At 46.3% G+C, this 18,161-nt stretch overlaps 1 protein-coding gene across 2 annotated transcripts in view; it reads right to left on the bottom strand.

The window, feature by feature from the left end:
• The window catches only part of PLXNA4 (plexin A4), a 473,966-nt gene that overhangs the window by 21,289 nt on the left and 434,516 nt on the right, over window positions 1-18,161 (bottom strand). For both annotated transcript variants that reach the window (XM_061346821.1, XM_061346822.1), the window contains exons 24-27: window positions 17,367-17,513; window positions 10,844-11,003; window positions 3,741-3,844; window positions 747-846 (exon numbers count right to left, since the gene is read on the bottom strand). In XM_061346821.1, the coding sequence (XP_061202805.1) occupies window positions 747-846; window positions 3,741-3,844; window positions 10,844-11,003; window positions 17,367-17,513 (511 nt within the window). The remainder of the gene's footprint in view (window positions 1-746; window positions 847-3,740; window positions 3,845-10,843; window positions 11,004-17,366; window positions 17,514-18,161) is intronic.

Genomic DNA, 18,161 nt, shown 5'->3' on the forward strand with positions numbered 1-18,161 from the left:
AGACATTTTGCTTTGCCATCTGGTATCACCACGTGAGACACATCCTGGCTGGAATTCTAGCACAGGGGAGAAAGGTGCGTGATGGTGTGGGTGAGACTCAGGTCTCTGTCTCTGCAGAAGAATTTCTACCTGTTCTCTATTTCACAGCTGCTTTATTCTCAGTTATCTCATGGGTAAAGTGGGAACAACAATCCACTGCCTTGATATACTGTGATATAAGACTTAAGTAAGCCATTTTTATTATTATTCCAGGTGGGATCACCTTGGGACACACCACACCCACACTGAGATACAACTGTAGAAAGGCTATGTCCTATGTAGATTGTTGTTGCTCATCTGTGTCACATACTAGTCTTCAAAACAGGCCATGCTCCAAAGGCTTTACCCACTAGAACAACTGAGCCCACAGTGTGCCATGTTTCTCTCTTGCCCCTCCCTGTGCAAAGTCTAAGAGTGAGATTCAGTGACCCAGAATGTAGACAGATAACTACATAGGCTCCTCCTTTCTTTAATGAGGGAGGAGAAGTGTCCCCAAGAGCAATCCAAACACTTAGACTAACAGCTTGGATCAGATGCTGAAGTTTTAGAAGGCAAAGTCCTCTCCTTCCGCTATTCTCAAGTACTTTTATCAACTAGCCATATGCCTATCATTCCCTCTGCTGGTGCTTAGTGCCTTGTAACCACCATGATGTTTGGGATCTCTTGTCCAGTGCTCTTTCAAGCCTTATCAGCACACAAATCCTTACCATACTTGCTGGCTGATGTCCGAGAGACTGTGGAGTTGTTGACTGCATTGTAGGCAGTGACTTGCTTGGAGACTAAAGCTACCACGGATCCATCTGGCACCTGTAGAGAAACAGGGACTTTGACAGCAAGGTTCTGAAACCTGGCTGAGGAGCATGCTGAGGACAGCAGGAATTCAAACAGCAGGAACTGAGCAGTAAATCAGTGCCACCATAGGCAGGACAGTAGCTTTGGCCCAACGCTTTAAATGCTTTCTTCAGTGCATCTACTAACAAAAAAGGAACAAAATCTAATGGTACACCACTAGGAGCCTGTACTTGGCAATAGGACAACTGATGACAAAGAAGACTCTGCTCCATTCAGGCCCTGATATAAAGCCCAGTGATGACAGAGTGAGTCTTTGCATTAACCTCAGTAAAGCAAACAGTAGGTTCTTCACAAAGAGCAGGATAATGGGAAGAATAAAATCATCTGAGCTGTTTCAAACACCAAGGATGGGCTGTCCCCTAAGGATGATAAAAGTGACCTAGCTCAGAAATGGAGATCTACATTTCCCACTTTGACTGATCATGTCAACCTCTCTGTGCACAGTGACAAATGCACTGCTGGACTGAAGTGACTACCAGAGCTTCCTTCTTTTTGCTGTACCAAAGGGTCTCAAGACAGTGCAATGTTGTCACCATGGAGGCAGAGGCCTGGGTCAGAAACCTCCTCAGTGGAGATGGAGCAGAGCCAGAGCTGGGGCCCGTCCCAGCTGTTCACCCCCAGCATCCTTCTCCTGTCTTATAAGGCAGGGCTCCCTGCTGCCTGCAAAGACTTTATGTCCACCTGTCCTTTAAAGTGAAGCCCCAGCAGGCTGAGGTGGTCCTTCCACCCTTCTATCTTACACAGGACATTCTCTCCCTATGGCTGTATGGGACCCCCTCCTATGATCAGGCATTGGAACAGGCTGATGAGGAACGGCTGAGGGACCTGTAGGGTTCAGTCTGGAGAAGAGAAGGCTCAGGGGGGACCTGATGGCTGCCTCCAACTGCCTGACAGGAGGATGGAGCCAGGAGGGGCTGGGCTCTGCTCTCAAGGAACAAGGGATGGGGCAAGAGGAACCGGCCTCAAGCTGCACCAGGGCAGGTTTAGATGGAGCTGAGGAACAATTCCTGCCCCAGAGGGTGCTCAGGCATTGGAACAGGCTGCCCAGGGCAGGGCTGCAGGCACCGTCCCTGCAAGTGTTCACACAGCGTGGAGACGAAGCCTCAGTGCCATGGGGCAGTGGTGGCCTTGGTAGTGCTGAGGAACAGTTGGACTGGATGAGCTTAAAGGGCTTTTCCAACCTGTCTGATTCTATGATTCTATTATGGGGCAGTGTTTGAACACACAACCGACTCTCCTGAAACCAGCCAGACTTTCCATTTCTACAGCTAGGCAATTCGTGTGTGTCCTGTATGAGAAACATTAAGAAGGCAGTGGCTCAGAGGAGTCATATCGGGAATATCTGTGATAAATAAGACGTCATAAAAAGGAGATCAGTGAAAAAAAAACCCTGTGCTAACAACATCGAACTCTTGTCTGTGTAATAATAATAATTAGCACTTGCAAAGACTTTTTCATCTTCAAAGCACTGCAGAGGTTAATTAAATAGCCCCTCAGCAATCAGGGATGGCAATTATTGCCTCTTTGTAGCTTGAACCCCGCACTACAGATGGGGAAACTGAGGCAAGAAGATCACTGTCTGTCCTAGCATGCTCCATATCTGCCCCCAGGACAGCCAGGTAAAGCAATATAGAACTCAATACTCCAGCAGCTAAGGACCTGTTCTGTCCCAGCTCATCCATACAGCTGGGAGCTTGTTGCCTGAAGAGAACAACTGGAAAAAGCATGGAAGGGAAAGAAAAACATGCCTGGTTTGCTGGTGAAATAAAGTAGAAAGAATCCCCGTTCCCCTGGAAAACAGTGTTTGGAGTCAGCCAGCAATGCTGCAGTCAATTCAAAGTGAAAAGTTTTGTTTCCTTTTGAAATCATTGCTTGCTGCCTCCTTAGGTCAGATCTTAAAGAGAAAACTAATCTTATTATGGCCCATGGATTGCTGATGTGTGATTGAGGAAATGAAACAATTGTCAGCATCGGATTAAAATTAATGAGGTGCCTTTTTTCTTGGTCTGTTTTATTTTGGCAAGGAGAGGAGGAATAGGGGGAGCTTTTGACCAAAACCCCATTATTCATTAGATCTATCATTTGTGTAAGATATTTTTGGACATCTTTAGCCCTCTTATGGTTCTCAAGGGACTCTTCATCAGGGACTGTAGTGACTGGGCAAGGGGTGATGGGTTCAAACTAAAACAGGGGAAGTTCAGGTTAGATCTAAGGAAGAAGTTCTTTACTGTGAGGGTGGTGAGGCACTGGCACAGGGTGCCCAAAGAAGTAGTGAATGCTCCATCTGAGGCAGTGTTCAAGGCCAGGTTGGACAGAGCCTTGGGTGACATGGTGTGTGATGTGCCTGCCCATGGCAGGAGGTTGGAACTGGATGATCTTAAGGTCCTTTCCAATCCTAACTATTCTATGATTCTGTGATGCTATGCAGACATAAAGGGAAGCCTTCCCTTCCATTTTTCTCTCTTCCATCCTTCTGAACTCTGCCAGCATTACACGGCCTGTGACGCACTGGAAAAAGCGGGATGAAAGAGCTTGTGTTCTGTTTGTCTACATGAGAAATGCTAACTCGTGTTGTCCTCATGACCACATCTCCTCTTCACATCCTTCACTCACCAGGGATGCCCCTCCTTTGAGACAGAGAGTTTTTTCTTCCCTTAGAGCTATCTGTAATGTTGTGCAGGGTAATTTCTACAAGGTCAGTGGAGCGGGATAGATGCACTCAATGCAGGGGCTCTGCCCAGTTATTGCCCATTCAACCACTGTTTATCTCTGCATCTTAGACAATAATGCTTTGCCTTTCTTTCTATATCTTAGAGAATCTACTTTCCATCCATCTTTCTCACAGTTACCTGATAGTGTGCCAGTGTGTTGAGTCTCTTCCAGTCATTCTCTATCTTGGTTGTGATGTCTTCATCCTGAAGGATCATCCTTGCCCCGCTTGCTTGCCGCCACTCTGAAAGGAGAACAGGGACATTGAGCTCTGGTGTGCAAAGCCTCTGTGATAGGGGATGGAGCCCTGGTCATCCCTGTGCCCATGTAGACACACATGTGAAGGCTGCATGTCAGTCATTGCCTTTACACTCTGCCAGGTGCCTCACATAAAACACAGGAGTGTCCAGAGCCCTGTTTCCAGAGGGAAAGGGAAGGCAGATGAACCATTAGAAGTTCAGGAAGATCATTCACAAAAGTATGCAGAACCCATATCCATATGGCAAAGTTCAGAGTCAGAGCCTTTTCCAGGCCTGTTCCTTTACCCTGGACAAAAGGATATTGCTACCACAAGAAAACTTTTGCACAGGAAACACCTACCCCTTCAAAGAGTGGCACCATACAGAGATCAGAACAGAGCAGTTGCTTACAGACATAAGAGGTCAAGGCTAGGGCACAGCAGCATGCAGTAGTGAGCTCTACACAGATAAGTAAAACAACAACCAGAACTGTTGATCCATTGCCAAAGCTGAACAGAGCAAAGCCTTATGCTTTAGCACCATAATTATCCACAATACTCTTGGTACTCAAATCCAGAGGTGATGGAGAGCAAGAAGCGCTTAGCTTTGGGCACAGTAGAGGCGCAATGGGGAGAAGAGACAGAGACAGAAAAAACACTGTGCTCCATAGAGCATCTAATCTCCACCAGCCTTCAGCACCATGCCCCTGGGCAGAAGAGGTCCAGTTTCTGACCACATCCAGTTCTCTAGAAATGAAGAATGCTGCTGCTTTCTGCAGCTCTGGAGCACCCCAACACTTCCCAGGGTACCACCTCTGGCTGAAATCTTGAAGGATGCTCCCTGTAGAGGAGATCCACAGGTTCCACCACAGAGGACTCACAGCAAGGAGCACATAAGCATGGCCAAAAGGAGAGAAATGTCGTATCTCTTGGTGACACCAGAGAAAGCTGTGGCTTAACCATAGATAATCTGAAGCATCCAAAGCTATCTTTTTGGTTGTCATTTCTCAACCACATACACTAGTCAGAGCCAAAGCAGAAAGTCTGTTCATCTGTGGGAGTCAACTAGAATGAACTCCTGGATATGGAGACATCACCTGCCTCCATATCCAAGCTTATTTCTCCTTATATAAAAAATGCAAGGACAGTTGCAAATTTCGTTTGGTTTCAGCAGTTTTCTTATCACACAATTAAAATGCATTGGGAAAGCCACCCTTGCCTTTATAATTCATTTAAATCAGCAGGAAGAGGTCAGCTGCTGTTTATTGCTGCGTGTTACTTTGGCTGGAAATACTCAGAGAGTATGCAACGGTTATGTTGGCTAAGCACTGATCCTGAGCTGCCGTTCCTCTACTTCTTAGATCCTCACATTGTGACGTCTGAGGATGATGCTGTCTGTTCATTCCCACTTGGGCAAGATTCTTGGAAGCGATCTGTTCCTAGATATTGCTTGGGAAAGCATAAAATGATGAAATTTGGGTGGGCTGGGGACCAGTGATCTTCTGCATTCAGCTTTCCCCATTCTGTGCTTTATATGTTGTATTTAAGGGCTGGACAAGGTCCTCAGAGCAGCTGAAGCTTTCCCTCTGTTCCAAGGGAGCTGGGAACATCATGGGATGTCCCTTGCAATCCTTTGTGCTTCCACACAGACACAGGGGATTGCCAACCCCAACCACATATGGAATAGGAAGGGTTGGTCTGACCCCACACAAGACCCACTCCTAAGCAACACAAGGAGGAAAGCACCCCACAGGGCAGTTTCCAAGCATCTGGCCTCAGTTTGCCTTGATGAAATACAAATCACTTCTTCATGCATCTGAGCAATGGCGGGGAAAGGACCCCCAGCTGCAGTCCCCAAACTCTCCTTGCTCTCATAGGAGCACTGCACGCTCCCCTTCTCCATGAGGGCCAGCTGAAGCGGTCACACACCCATCTGCATGGAAATGGGAGCAAGGGAATGGGAAGAGAGGGTGGGAAGGAGGAAAAGGTGACCCTGCCGTCCATATTCACAGCACTAAGTGAGAGCTGTTAGCTTTATCCTCACTGGCAGCACCCTGTCCCCTCTGCCATCAGATCTGCACGCTCCTGTGCGAGCTGGCACAAAGGGAAGACATTCTCCAATCCAATTTGTCACACTCCCACCTTATGGAGAAGAGGGGGAGGGAGGTAAGAAATCCCATTATCTTTATCAAGCCTTCCAATCAGGAGCAGCAGTAAATGCAAACTCAGGAGACAGCTGCTGCGAAGCCTTTATATTTCATTCAGCAGATAGTGTATCTTTTTATTGCACACAGGAATTACTTCTCTCTTCTTTTTTAATTCTTCTTTATTTTTTTTTTAAGAAACAACCTTTCTGTTCGACTTGCCTGGGAAAAGGGAAATTCTAGGGGCCTTTGACAAATAGGTGTTTCTTTGAGCTGTAGTGTGAATAGGGAATGACTCAATGGGAGATGGAGAGATGTCTTCCTGCACCTCAAATCCCATAGAAGATGTTACATCTGCGTTATGCCTTGTTCCAGGTTACCCTGAAGATGCCCATTTAACAAAGGAGAAAAGTGTAGCAGAGAGAACAATTTTAGGGCAACTGGATTATCCAGGTGGATGGAAGACCTGCCAGCTGCCTCCTAGAGCCTTCATTTGAGCATGTCATCATCGGTTACACCACCCTTTACAGGCACTTCTAGCTCTTTCTTGATGCATACAATCCGTTTCAGTCAACTGTTCGTGGCATATCCTGTGCTTCCCACTCTTTTCCTAAGGATCTCAAGTCTCCCATAAAGGGCTGTGAAATGCTGTGGTTGACTGTGCACAGAAATGGCATGTGGAATAAATGCACGTGGCTTTCCCAAGCTCGGTGTCTCTTTCATGATCAGTTGTGATCATGGGGGATTCTTTTAGTATTATGAGTACTTTTTTACTTCCCAGTAATCCCCAAGTGTGAGACAGATTGGCACAGGAAGCAGAATAAAACCTTTGTAAGCTGCAGGCAGCACTGCAAACAGGTGGGTAGGAAACAAAGAGGGGTAAATGTGTAGTATGTGATGAGCTCTGGTCACTCCCGTGCAGCCCTGATCCAGCTCTGGGGCAGCAGCACAAGAGGGATGTGGAGCTGTTGGAGCGAGTGCAGAGGAGGCCATGGAGATGCTGCGAGGGCTGGAGCAGCTCTGCTCTGGAGCCAGGCTGAGAGAGCTGGGCTGGGGCAGCCTGGAGAAGAGAAGGCTCCTGAAGGGGAGACCTTAGAGCAGCTCCAGTGCCTAAAGGGGCTGCAGGAAAGCTGGAGAGGGGCTTGGGACAAGGGCCTGTAGGGACAGGCCAAGGGGAATGGCTTGAACCTGCCAGAGGGGAGACTGAGCTGAGCTCTTAGGCAGAAGCTCTTCCCTGTGAGGGTGCTGAGGCGCTGGCACAGGGTGCCCAGAGAAGCTGTGGCTGCCCCATCCCTGGCAGTGTTCAAGGCCAGGTTGGACACAGGGGCTTGGAGCAAGCTGCTCCAGTGGAAGGGGTCCCTGCCTCTGGCAGGGGTTGGAGCTGGATGAGCTTTAAGGTCCCTTCCATCACAAACCAGTCTATGGCTATAGAAAGAAAGGAGAAACAACTCTGCTTCTGGGGTGCAGAAAAATGCTGATATCAGAACATGTAGATGGAAGATGCCTGGGAAATATTTGATGCTGTGTATGCAAGTTCTCTGCCTTACTGTATATATACTAGATTAGGACCCAATTAAAAAGTCTTCTAAATGTTGAACCCCGCATCCCAGGACTGTACTGTTGGTGAGGAAGTTGAAAGCTTGCCTGACATAGAATCATGGAATACTTAGAGTTGGAAAGGACCTTAAGATCATCTAGTTCCAAAGCCCCTACCGTCGTCCACATTGATTTTGAGACAGCATCACCAAATGCAAGGCAGCCAACTTAGTACTTCCCATCACCTCAGCAATTCCTTTCAAAGAGCACATGAAACATGGGGAAGATTGAATTCATCAGCATGAAGCCAAATTCCTGGTTTGTGATCCTCACACCTTAATGTTTTCCCCCAAATGGGGTATTTTATTTATGGCAAGTGCTTTGTAAAATAATAATAACAGAAATAGCCACTGTAGAAAGAAGCCTTTACCCAGAGCACTGCAGTTTGGGGTTTGAACTAAAACATAACCTCAGGGTGTCCAAAATAAGTGCTTTCATCTGACAACCCCCTCCATGGGTTGTCTGGGTAACTGCCAAACATTATGACATTGGCGACACATACAAGTCACTCTGCCTGCAGCTACCCTGCATTTAACAACTCAGAACAACTCATTAGCTTGCTTGCTTTCTTCCATTCAAGCAATCTGGCCTCAGTATGTACAGAAAGCCCAGGAAGTTGTAATGGGAATAGCAAATGGTGTTGCTGTTTAGAAACCCATTGATTTCAAGGCTATAAGATTAGAGTCATCTGCTCTATAGGCATGGACCGACAGGGCTGATCCAGCTGCCTTTGCAGTTCGAATCATAGACTAGCTAGGGTTGGAAAGGACCTTAAGTTCTGAGCATTCAGCCTGGGGCAGGTTGATGCTGAGAGCTCAGTCCTGCTACCTAATGCCAACAGTGCTTTCTGCTCTTCCCTTGCTGCCTTCACTGTCACAGCAGGATGACAAGTCTCAACAAATACCTTTTCCTGCAGAAAGGCTGGGCTGAAGCTGTGGCTGGATGTGGGAATCCTCTTGTTAGCTGCTTCACCCACGCTCCTTGCACCTTGTGCTAAAGGAGACTGCATCTATATTGCTGCTGGCAAGAGTCTTCTACTAGATGAGGGTCTTTTTGTAGTTGGTTTGGCTGGGTTTTATCCACACCAACTGCATCATCAGTGCTAATGGCCAAACAGCTGCTCAATCTCCTGTCAGTATGGACAAGTCTGTTCTTCAGGGGGTACAGACTCTCATAGATACTCTCTGGAACTTGCTGGTCATCAGAACCACTCAAAGCTTAATATTTCTTAAAACAGGAACAGTTCTGGGCATAAAATTGTCATGCTCCAGCTGGGATCCTGCTCACACATGCTTCAGTATCTCCCTGTTGTCAGAGCTACAGTAAAATCTGTGGACTCCAATTTATCCCTGGTCTTTGCAACATGCAGGTAAAATTCCTGCCTCCCATTTTCATAAAATCACAGAATCCCAGACTGGTTTGTGTTGGAAGGGGCCTTAAAGCTCATCCAGCTCCAACCCCTGCCACATGCAGGGACCCCTTCCACTGGAGCAGCTTGCTCCAAGCCCCTGTGTCCAACCTGGCCTTGAGCACTGCCAGGGATGGGGCAGCCACAGCTTCTCTGGGCACCCTGTGCCAGCGCCTCAGCACCCTCACAGGGAAGAGCTTCTGCCTAAGAGCTCATCTCAGTCTCCCCTCTGGCAGGTTCAAGCCATTCCCCTTGGCCTGTCCCTACAGGCCCTTGTCCAAAGCCCCTCTCCTTATTATGAGATTATGGATGCATCATTCACTCCCACATTAGAACAAACTACTTTCCACTCACACCCAGTCTGAGATGCACATGTAACGGGCTCTGTGGCCACCATCCAGCACCAGGTAAAGGGATCTAGCTGTAACCTCTATCTACTGTGTGCTGGCACCTTGCCCTATCTGTCCTCATACTCACTCACCATTCCCCTGCCGACTGACTCACAGCAGCTCCAGTATCATCCTGGGTCCTTTCTTAATGATGTATATGATCTGTTCTTTACTGCTGCTGGTTTTGGCAGCTCCTTTCATTATTCTGCCTTTCATGAGCAGGAATCTTGCTGTAATTTCTGTCAAGAAACCTCTCCTCCTGTATACATATGCACATACATATAGACACTTAACTTTAATCCCTGACCCCTCATTCCTGCCTCCGTTATTGCTGTGAATTGTTTCTTGGCATCAGTCCATTCCTTCTCCTTTTGGTTCCTCCTCTCCTTTTCTGGGGCTTATAGACTCCATCATTTTCCACTCAAGTCTCTTTCACTGATGCTCACTGAGGGCAAATTCTGGCAGATACAGCCACAATGCAGTCCCCAGCTCCCTGCTGGACACCTTAGTAATGTCTTGAGCAGCTTTTCTACATTCTTTCATAGTAGCCTCTGGGTGTAGTACCACATCTGCCTCTGGACTCCAACTTCAGACATCTCACTGCTCCCAACACCCTTGATACGGAATATAATGGCAGAAATGGATTTTGCCCTTAGAAGCACTCCTCCACCGGGCTGTACAGCCCCAGAGCTCAACACAACTGCCTAGAAATGGGAGTGAAGCTGGTGCTGCTCTTTCCACTCTCCAAGAAGAGCCATGCACGAAGGAATACACCTCTGAGAAATACAGAAAACATGAACTCATAACAAGAAATACTGATCTTTGCTTAAGATCTCCTAGTCCTCTGCAGAAAGGGAACCTTGGAGCAGCAGCTCCCAACCCTGCTGTTAGTGGTGGCAGAGGGAAGCAGCCAGGGTGGGATGAGTGTAGCCCACTGAACGGAGGATGCTTCATCCCCCTTCCTGTGCCTGCACAACAAGTAATTAATACTGCTTGGGCTGTGAGTATCTCAGCAATAAGATATATATAATCCAAACCCTCCCTATTCAGAGAAGAGCTAGGAATAAATCTCTGCAGCCTGAACATTGCTGACAACATCACCCTGGGCATTTGGTACTCTTTTTCCAGGGGTCTTTCTTTGGCAGGACAGCAAGGACAGCCTGAGTCATGCCTTTTCCATACCCTTATCCAAGTTGAATTCTGTAGGCAGAAAAGCAGGATGGCTACTGATCTTTTTAAGTCCTCAAGGCTAAAGATTTCATAAGCAAGAGCATGTACGTCAACTTAATCAGTCTCTTCTGCCCTCTTATCATTGATGCTGTGTCTTGCACAAGCATCACGGGTACACTCAGTCTGGAAAGGTGGTACCCTGCCCCAGCAAACAGTGTGTGGATTGAGCCTGGCTGCCTCACACCTCCTCTCTCCCCTTTGCCAGGGAGCAATGAGGGCCCATTGTGCACCCACATACCCAAGTCCATGTCAGCAGCTTTGGGCCGGTGGGAGCAGGGCACGTTCTTGAAGATGGCATCGAGGATCTTCTCCTTGACCTGCGTGATGGTGTCACAGTTCAGGATCTTCACTGGGATCTCAGGGCTGTTCACGTTGTCTGGGTTCACGCAGCTCAGGACCTAAGAGAAGCAGTGAGACCACCACACATTTCACATCATTACATCATGGCAGGGGGTTGGAACTGGATGATCTTAAGGTCCTTTCCAACCCAAACCATTCTAATGCTCTATTAGGGGTATCTGGGGCTGCCTTGCTTGCTGGTCTCTGTGTCCTATGAATTAGAGGTATCCAGGGTGCAATAAGAGGAAAAGTATATGCCAAAAGCATTCCCTCCTTCAAGAGAGCACAGAGATCTGGTTTCACATCGAAGAATTCCCTGCATCCTTGCCTGTGCTGCTTTCAACCTCCTGCCACTGTCTAAGGTATCTCAACATCTGGCTCTTAGCTAAGTGTGATGGGCTTCCAGATGTTGCACTCAGTGAGTTAAGGCTCATGTGAAGGGTGTTCTGACCTTGTGTCTAATGCAACTTCTCCCTGTGAGGTGAAACTGCTCTACCTGTGGGAACAGGCCCTTAGATTTGAGCTTCATCTCCTTGGCATCTTCAATATGTTTAATAATAGAAAGCCCATGAGTACCAGCTTAGGTTCTGCAGAAATGGCATTCACCCAAATGGTACCAGAAATGGTTATTCACACACTCTTTCCATGGAAACCATTACAAATGCAATGAGGCCTGACCCTGTTTGGAGCTGAACTGATATACAAAAGGGCTCTCCAGAGTAATCCTTGGGCTCTGACCCATCCCATGCTCCCTAGAGAGCTGGCAAGGAGACCTAATTCAGTAGTGGCCTCCTTGCTTTGCCACCTGACTTTGACAATTCAGGTAAAAATGCTCTTCAACCTCCCAACCTTAAGTTCATTCATCTGCACAGCCATGGACTGACCCAGACCCTTCTCAGAAGAAATCATTTACTTGAAATAACAGAATCTCAGAATGGTTTGGGTTCAAAAGGACTTTAAGGCTCATCCAGTTCCAAGCCCCTGCAATGAGCAGGGACACTTCACCCTAGACCATGTCACCCAAGGCTCTGTCCAACCTGGCCTTGAACACTGCCAGGGGTGAAGCATTTACCACTTCTCTGGGCACCCTGTGCCAGTGCCTCAGCATTCTCACAGTGAAGAACTTCTTCCTTATTTCCAGCCTGAGTAAGTTTGAATCCATCACCCCCTGTTCTATTGCTACAGTCCCTGATGAAGATGCAAGGCTTCTTAAAAAATAAAGCACAAAGCAACAACTTCTGCTTTCACAGAACAAGAAAACTGACCCAACTTACGAGGTCTCTCATTTCTCAAAAGGAGAATGTAATTTTCTCCAAAGTCTCTGTCCAAGTCTAAATGCAAAGCATATGGGGTGGTGAGGGAGGGATACCTTAAACACATACATACACTCATAGAGCTCAATAGCAATCTCCTTGTTAGCTCTTGGCCACGTCTATGTTGAGTGTTCTGCTCTCTTCTGGTTACACGAGTGTGAAGTCTATAAACTTTCATAAACTTAGCACATCTTTGCACTTGGAAGGGGTTTTCAGTGGTGTTCCTGGTTATATACAGTCATTCAATGTTCCTCTGACACTTTTACTAGTGCAGACATGCTAGTTTGGTGCCTTAGACAGATTCAACCTTGACTATAAATTCCCTTCTGTAATACGCAATAGGAGCAGGACTCTACATCACTTTCCATCTTAACATACTAAAACACAATGGAAGTGTGTTAAAGTGGCTTGAAACTGGGTGAAATCATACCAGCATAACCATATATTGCCTCACCAGGCTCCCTTTGGTGCTGTTCTCCTCAACTAAGAGAGACTTGTGAAGACAGTGCTTACAAAGAGCTCTGTGATCTTTCTGGATGAAAGGGGAGATGTAAATATGAGATATTGATTAGATCATAATGCTATTATTTATGTGTCACTTCCAGAATTATTGAAGAAGCATCAATTCAGATAATAATAACAGCACAGATTTACAGTTCTGTTACATCTTTCATCTCAAAGGATCACAGAACCATACATAAAAAGCACTGTTGAAATACATCTAGTATTGGGGTTATTAGCTGATCCAGCCCACTGCAGCCCTCCCAGGCTATGCCCATTCCTTGCCTGCCAAAACCTCTTTCTCTGTAAACTCCTTGGGTATATCTAACACATAAACTCCAGTTTGCTGGGAGCTGGTGTTAGGCTTATGGTTGGACTTGTTGACCTTAAAGGTCCCCAACCTAAATGATTCTATGATACTACTACATATCTGTAGGTAAATGACACAGGCTAAGACAGGTCTTTTGAGAGTGCTATAGAGGTCACACACTGGAGACCAAGTTACTTTGCAGGTCTTTCTCAGTGAGCTCAGCTGAGATTAAATGAGTTAATGCCACTTGGAGCAAGCTCCATGGTGTGATTCACTTCTGATGCCAAAACCTGGGATTCAGTTCAGTTCCCTACATGAAGGCACTTAGTGCTGCTTAAAATAATCTGGGCTAGCCTGCCAGGCCAACATCTGGTCCAGAAAACCCAGTATCTCCTGCAGGTGCTGCCTAGTCTGCACTACACTAGCACCCACTGTGCAGTGTGAACTATCATCCAGCTGGAAGCTGACAACGGTGATTTGCTCTTGTATCTTGGTTGCCCTTGAATCTCACAAGGTGCCAGCTTTGGAAGGTGGCAGAACTCTGCCTGAGTGACTACAGTAGTCCTTGTGCTCCTCTTTCCCAGCTCAGTTGGAAGAAGGAGCAGGAAAGGCAATACTTCAAAGGGCTGTGCAGAGGGAAGTTTGCTCATAACGATTTCAAGCATAGATGAGGCAGGTGGAATTACCTGTAAATCCCTGAATTCCAGTGACAGTCACGATGCTTCCCTCAACATTTTAGGGAATTCAAGCATTGCTTACGGAAACCAAAACCCTTCCCAAAGCACAATGGCTTTGACATATATGCCCCAGGCTTCATAACAGGTCTCAGCTGATGTTTTCCAGCTGCTGTCTTGTGGAGCTGTCCTGGGTTCAACATAAGGACAGTGGAGGGGTCAATGTGAAAAGTCATGGGACTGGGAGCAAGCAGAGTATTAATCTCCAAGCCCTGCTCTTCCACTGACTATGTATGACCCTGGGGTATGTAATCTCACTGGATTTGTCTTTATTGACCTTTTTCTACATCCTTGGGCTTTTTTTGTGAGCCAGCCCTTCTAGCCATCACCTGTCTCTAAGTCTATATATACACGCAATGCTTAGCACAGCTAAGTCCTGGTTTCCACTACAGATTACTGGCATTTAAACAATAAAGGCACAGCTTGTGATTACTTATATGGTGCCCCTGATCTATGCAATATTCCAGTGGTCTGTCCTGAGACTAGGATGTTGATACACTTTCTGTTCCAGGGATATAGGCATCTTTGTTTCCCTTTTAAATTGGGCTAGGGAAGGTTCAATTGGCAGCGCACAAGCTGGAGAAGGACTCCCAAAAAAGCCAAGCATAGGAGGGACTTCTGTTATCCTAGTAGTGACTTCCTCCCTGCCACTAAAATTCCCTGAAAAGCCTTACCCAAAGGCAGCTGAAAGTACCTTTATCCATCTGGAATATGTTGTCAGGAGAGACGATCTGATTAGGCTCTCAGCACTGGAGCCAGTGAGGTGTGCAGGGACCACACAGAGCATGGCACTGCTCAGGATGCACTGAGCAGCTCCCACCTGCTATTCCCAAGCCTTAATTAGCCAATACTCTTGACAGCTTCTGCCACACATCGAGGTCTTTGCTCCCCTGCATAATTCTTATCAACAGAAATGAAGCTGATACAGATGAATGGTTTCACCTCCCAGTGACAGCAGAGCAGTGGCAGTAGGGAATCTGGATCTTCTTTGGTAAATGGTTAAAAGATCATGGATTCTGGCAAAGGCAGATGGGAATCAGTGGGGATAAGATCTTTCTGTTTCTCCTAGATGGGATAATCTAGCTGGGGTTTTAATAACGCTGAAGACCAGAGATGATGAGTGCTGACTGCTAGCAAAGACATTAACACGAGTGGCTGTTTCTTGAAGGTATAGAGCTTGCGAGAAGACCTACTGTTAAGATGCCACATGTTTAGTCTAGAAATCATAGCTGTAACTAGCTTACTTTCTCCTAGACTGAAAAAATCCATTGTAAGTACAGAAATTGCTATAGACTGCAAAGACCTAGGACATGAGGGCTGCTTCCTTGGAGAACTGTAGGAGCTGACAGACAGCAAATCGGAGCTATTTGATTTGGAGAGAAATCAAACTGAAACAATCTAAATTTAGCACACGAGGTGCACATTGTAAGATCTGTAATTCCAGATGTCTGAACGTGTTCTGTCTTCTTTTTTTGTCCCTGGTAAGTCAATTTCTTTGGATCTGCTCTTCACTCAAACCATACTAGAAACCATGTCTTACAATATTAGGTTGTGATTAATGAAGGCTAAAGAATAAATGCTTTCCAAAGGAAGCCCTAGCCTTGTCTTTCTGGAATAACGACAACAAAAAGCCTGTTTCAATGTGCCACACTGCTGGCACTGTGGTTTAACTCAGTCAAGCAGTCATCCAGCACCCATGAAACGTTAACAGCCTGATGAATTTTAGCCACATGCATTGCAAACTCACAGTGGTGACCAGGCAAAGAGAAGGAGACATTGAGGGAATTCCTATATTAGAAATACTTACTCAGTTCTGGCTTTATTTCATCACTACATATGTTTTAATAGAAGATACCAGACTGCTTGAGGAAGGTAAAGGAAGGACAAAATCAAACAGAAATGAAGAGAAAAAGAAAGGAAAAACATTCCTATTCATAGCCTTCTTAATCTCCTTCACCAAAGCTGATCTCTGTAAATCTGCGGAGATTCCAATCGGGATATATTTGTCTGCTCTTGAGACGTAAGAGGGAGAGCTGATTAACATCAAACGACACAAAGCGAATGGAGGAGAGCTTTGTTCAGGCTGATGTATAATTACTACCCTTTGCTGGCTGCTTTCTATCAAACCTAAAAGGATCGGAGGGATTTCCTTTGGTGAAAGTGATCAGTCTGTGTTTGCATTTCTCTTCCTATTGCTCAAGCTCTCCTTGTGAGATCAGGCTTCCGAATTGCTAGAGAACCACATGTAATGGAAAAGCAGCACTGAGCTCCTCATTTAATAGGAAAGTGACATTTTTAATATGGAAAATAATACCATGGTCTTATTTAAGGATAAAGTCTACCCCCTCATCAGACTTGGATTCAATCAAAGCTCAGCTCTATACAGGCTGAAGAAGGCATTTCTAGCATCAGCCCACCTGAGCTAAGATCTAAGATGGGTCAAGGAACTAACATCAACAGGGCACAGCTCTCAAAGCTGGTTAAAGTTAAGTGAGATGAATGTCCCTCAACTGAAGGTGGAAATAAAATACTCTGGAAAATTCAGAGCATCTTCTGACCATCCTTAAATTAGAAGCTGGGGTTTTGCATGGATAAAGACATAGGAAATAAAGAAATTACTAGGATCGTTGAAGACTTAGAAAGTGTTTTTCATCTCACAGAGACTTAGAAGCTTAGAGGATTTAGTGTATCCAGGAAAAAGTGAAGGCCCACAAACAATTACATGAAGAAGAGATATCTAATGCTCTTTAATTGATGCTTTAATCAAGTGGGAAAAGGGTGTAATCTCAGAGTAGAAGCTCCAGCTGGACATAAGCAATGTATATCTTTCACCATGCAGACGATTACATTTGAAGCAAATGACTCAGTGACAGGGATTAATTTTCTTTCCCTTGAAATCTCTAAATCAAGTTCATTTTTCTTTGACTTGTGCTTGCTCAAGAGGAATGGCTGCATTAACATTAGAGAAGACCTAATAGATCCCTCTACTCTATGTGTACCTCTAACGTATTCCTTGATGCTTCCTGCTGTAAGAAGATTTACAACTCCAACTCTTCCAACTCTGACTTACAACTCAAAGGGATATTGAAAAGGTGGACATCACTGCGGGTAGAAGGGGTAGATACTAGAAAGTTTTTTGTCTAACAAAACACAGTAAATTGCCCATATCTATTGCCTTCACATTCACAGGCATATTCATGACAGAAGGCTTCCAGTGCTCCTGGACCTCACCTAATCCAAGCAATGGCAAGGATTGGCACTGTCAGCCTATCCTGCAATGCTGCTGATTTCAGAGAACAGGTAATGCCTTTGGGGAGGTGAAGGTCCTCCAGTGTACAATGGAAGTAATTTGGAAGCAACCAGCTTTGCAAGCAGGTGCTTCAGCCACTAACCTTGCTGTGCTAGGGGATGCAACTAGTCAGTATTCAGCAGGACTACCCTGATGGGCTGCAAGAATAAAGTCCTAGAGGGTCAGCATGCCCATCATTGGCTTCTTTTCTCTAAACAGCCCTTTGCCAGAGGAGGCTGGACAAGCCCATAGGAAGGTGGGCTCAGAGCACTCACCAGTGTCTTGTAATCAATCTGCTGTCGGATCAGCTTGTCCTCACTCAGTGAGTACCGGGCTTCCCCAGTGATGGAGTCGATGGGACCCTTTTCCATTTGCTGCTTAATGGCACAGAAAAGGGAGAACAGAGGTTCGCCAGCACACTCCTGCAGGGGGGAGAGACAACCATGAGGTGAAACAGAAGGAGCAGAGGTGAGAACACAACCTACATAGCACCTCAGTGACTGCCATGGCTTGCCATTCCCAACCACTCGAGACAGACGCATCAGTGGGGATCAGTCTATTCCATACAGCCTGGGAATGGAGGTGACCCTCCACTTCTACAGAGTGCAACCTGCCCTCTCAAGTGTCCTGCCATGGGACAAAGGTGTCAGTGATCCCTGGCAATATTTGGGTTATCAGAGACTGTTCAAGTGGTTGTCACTAGGACAGTTTTCAGCACGTGGTAGGATGGAACTCAGAGGGCATGGAGACAGGTCCAAAAGGATACGGGCTGCTGATGCCCAGTCCTGCTGGGTGTATAGGCAGAGTTCACAGTGTCCATGAGCACTGTCATATTGGAGGCAAATAGGAATGCTCAGGCAGGAGCAGCTGCATGACCCAGGGCAATGTACCCTAGGATCTATATGGTTGCAACGGTGATGTCAGATGTGTGGGGCTCAATACAAGACAGCAACAAACAACCCACATACATGCACAACACCCTAATTTCTCCTTCCCATTATTTGCACTCACTGCACTCTTCCCACTCTTTTCCTAGCCTCTCTTCTCTTGCTGCCCTCCCTCTGCCCATT

The sequence above is a fragment of the Neopsephotus bourkii genome, unplaced genomic scaffold (genome assembly GCF_033783945.1).
Source record: "Neopsephotus bourkii isolate Nb327-2 ecotype Australia unplaced genomic scaffold, CSIRO-AGI_Nbou_v1 NB_281, whole genome shotgun sequence".
In the NCBI taxonomy this organism is placed as follows: Eukaryota; Metazoa; Chordata; class Aves; order Psittaciformes; family Psittacidae; genus Neopsephotus; species Neopsephotus bourkii.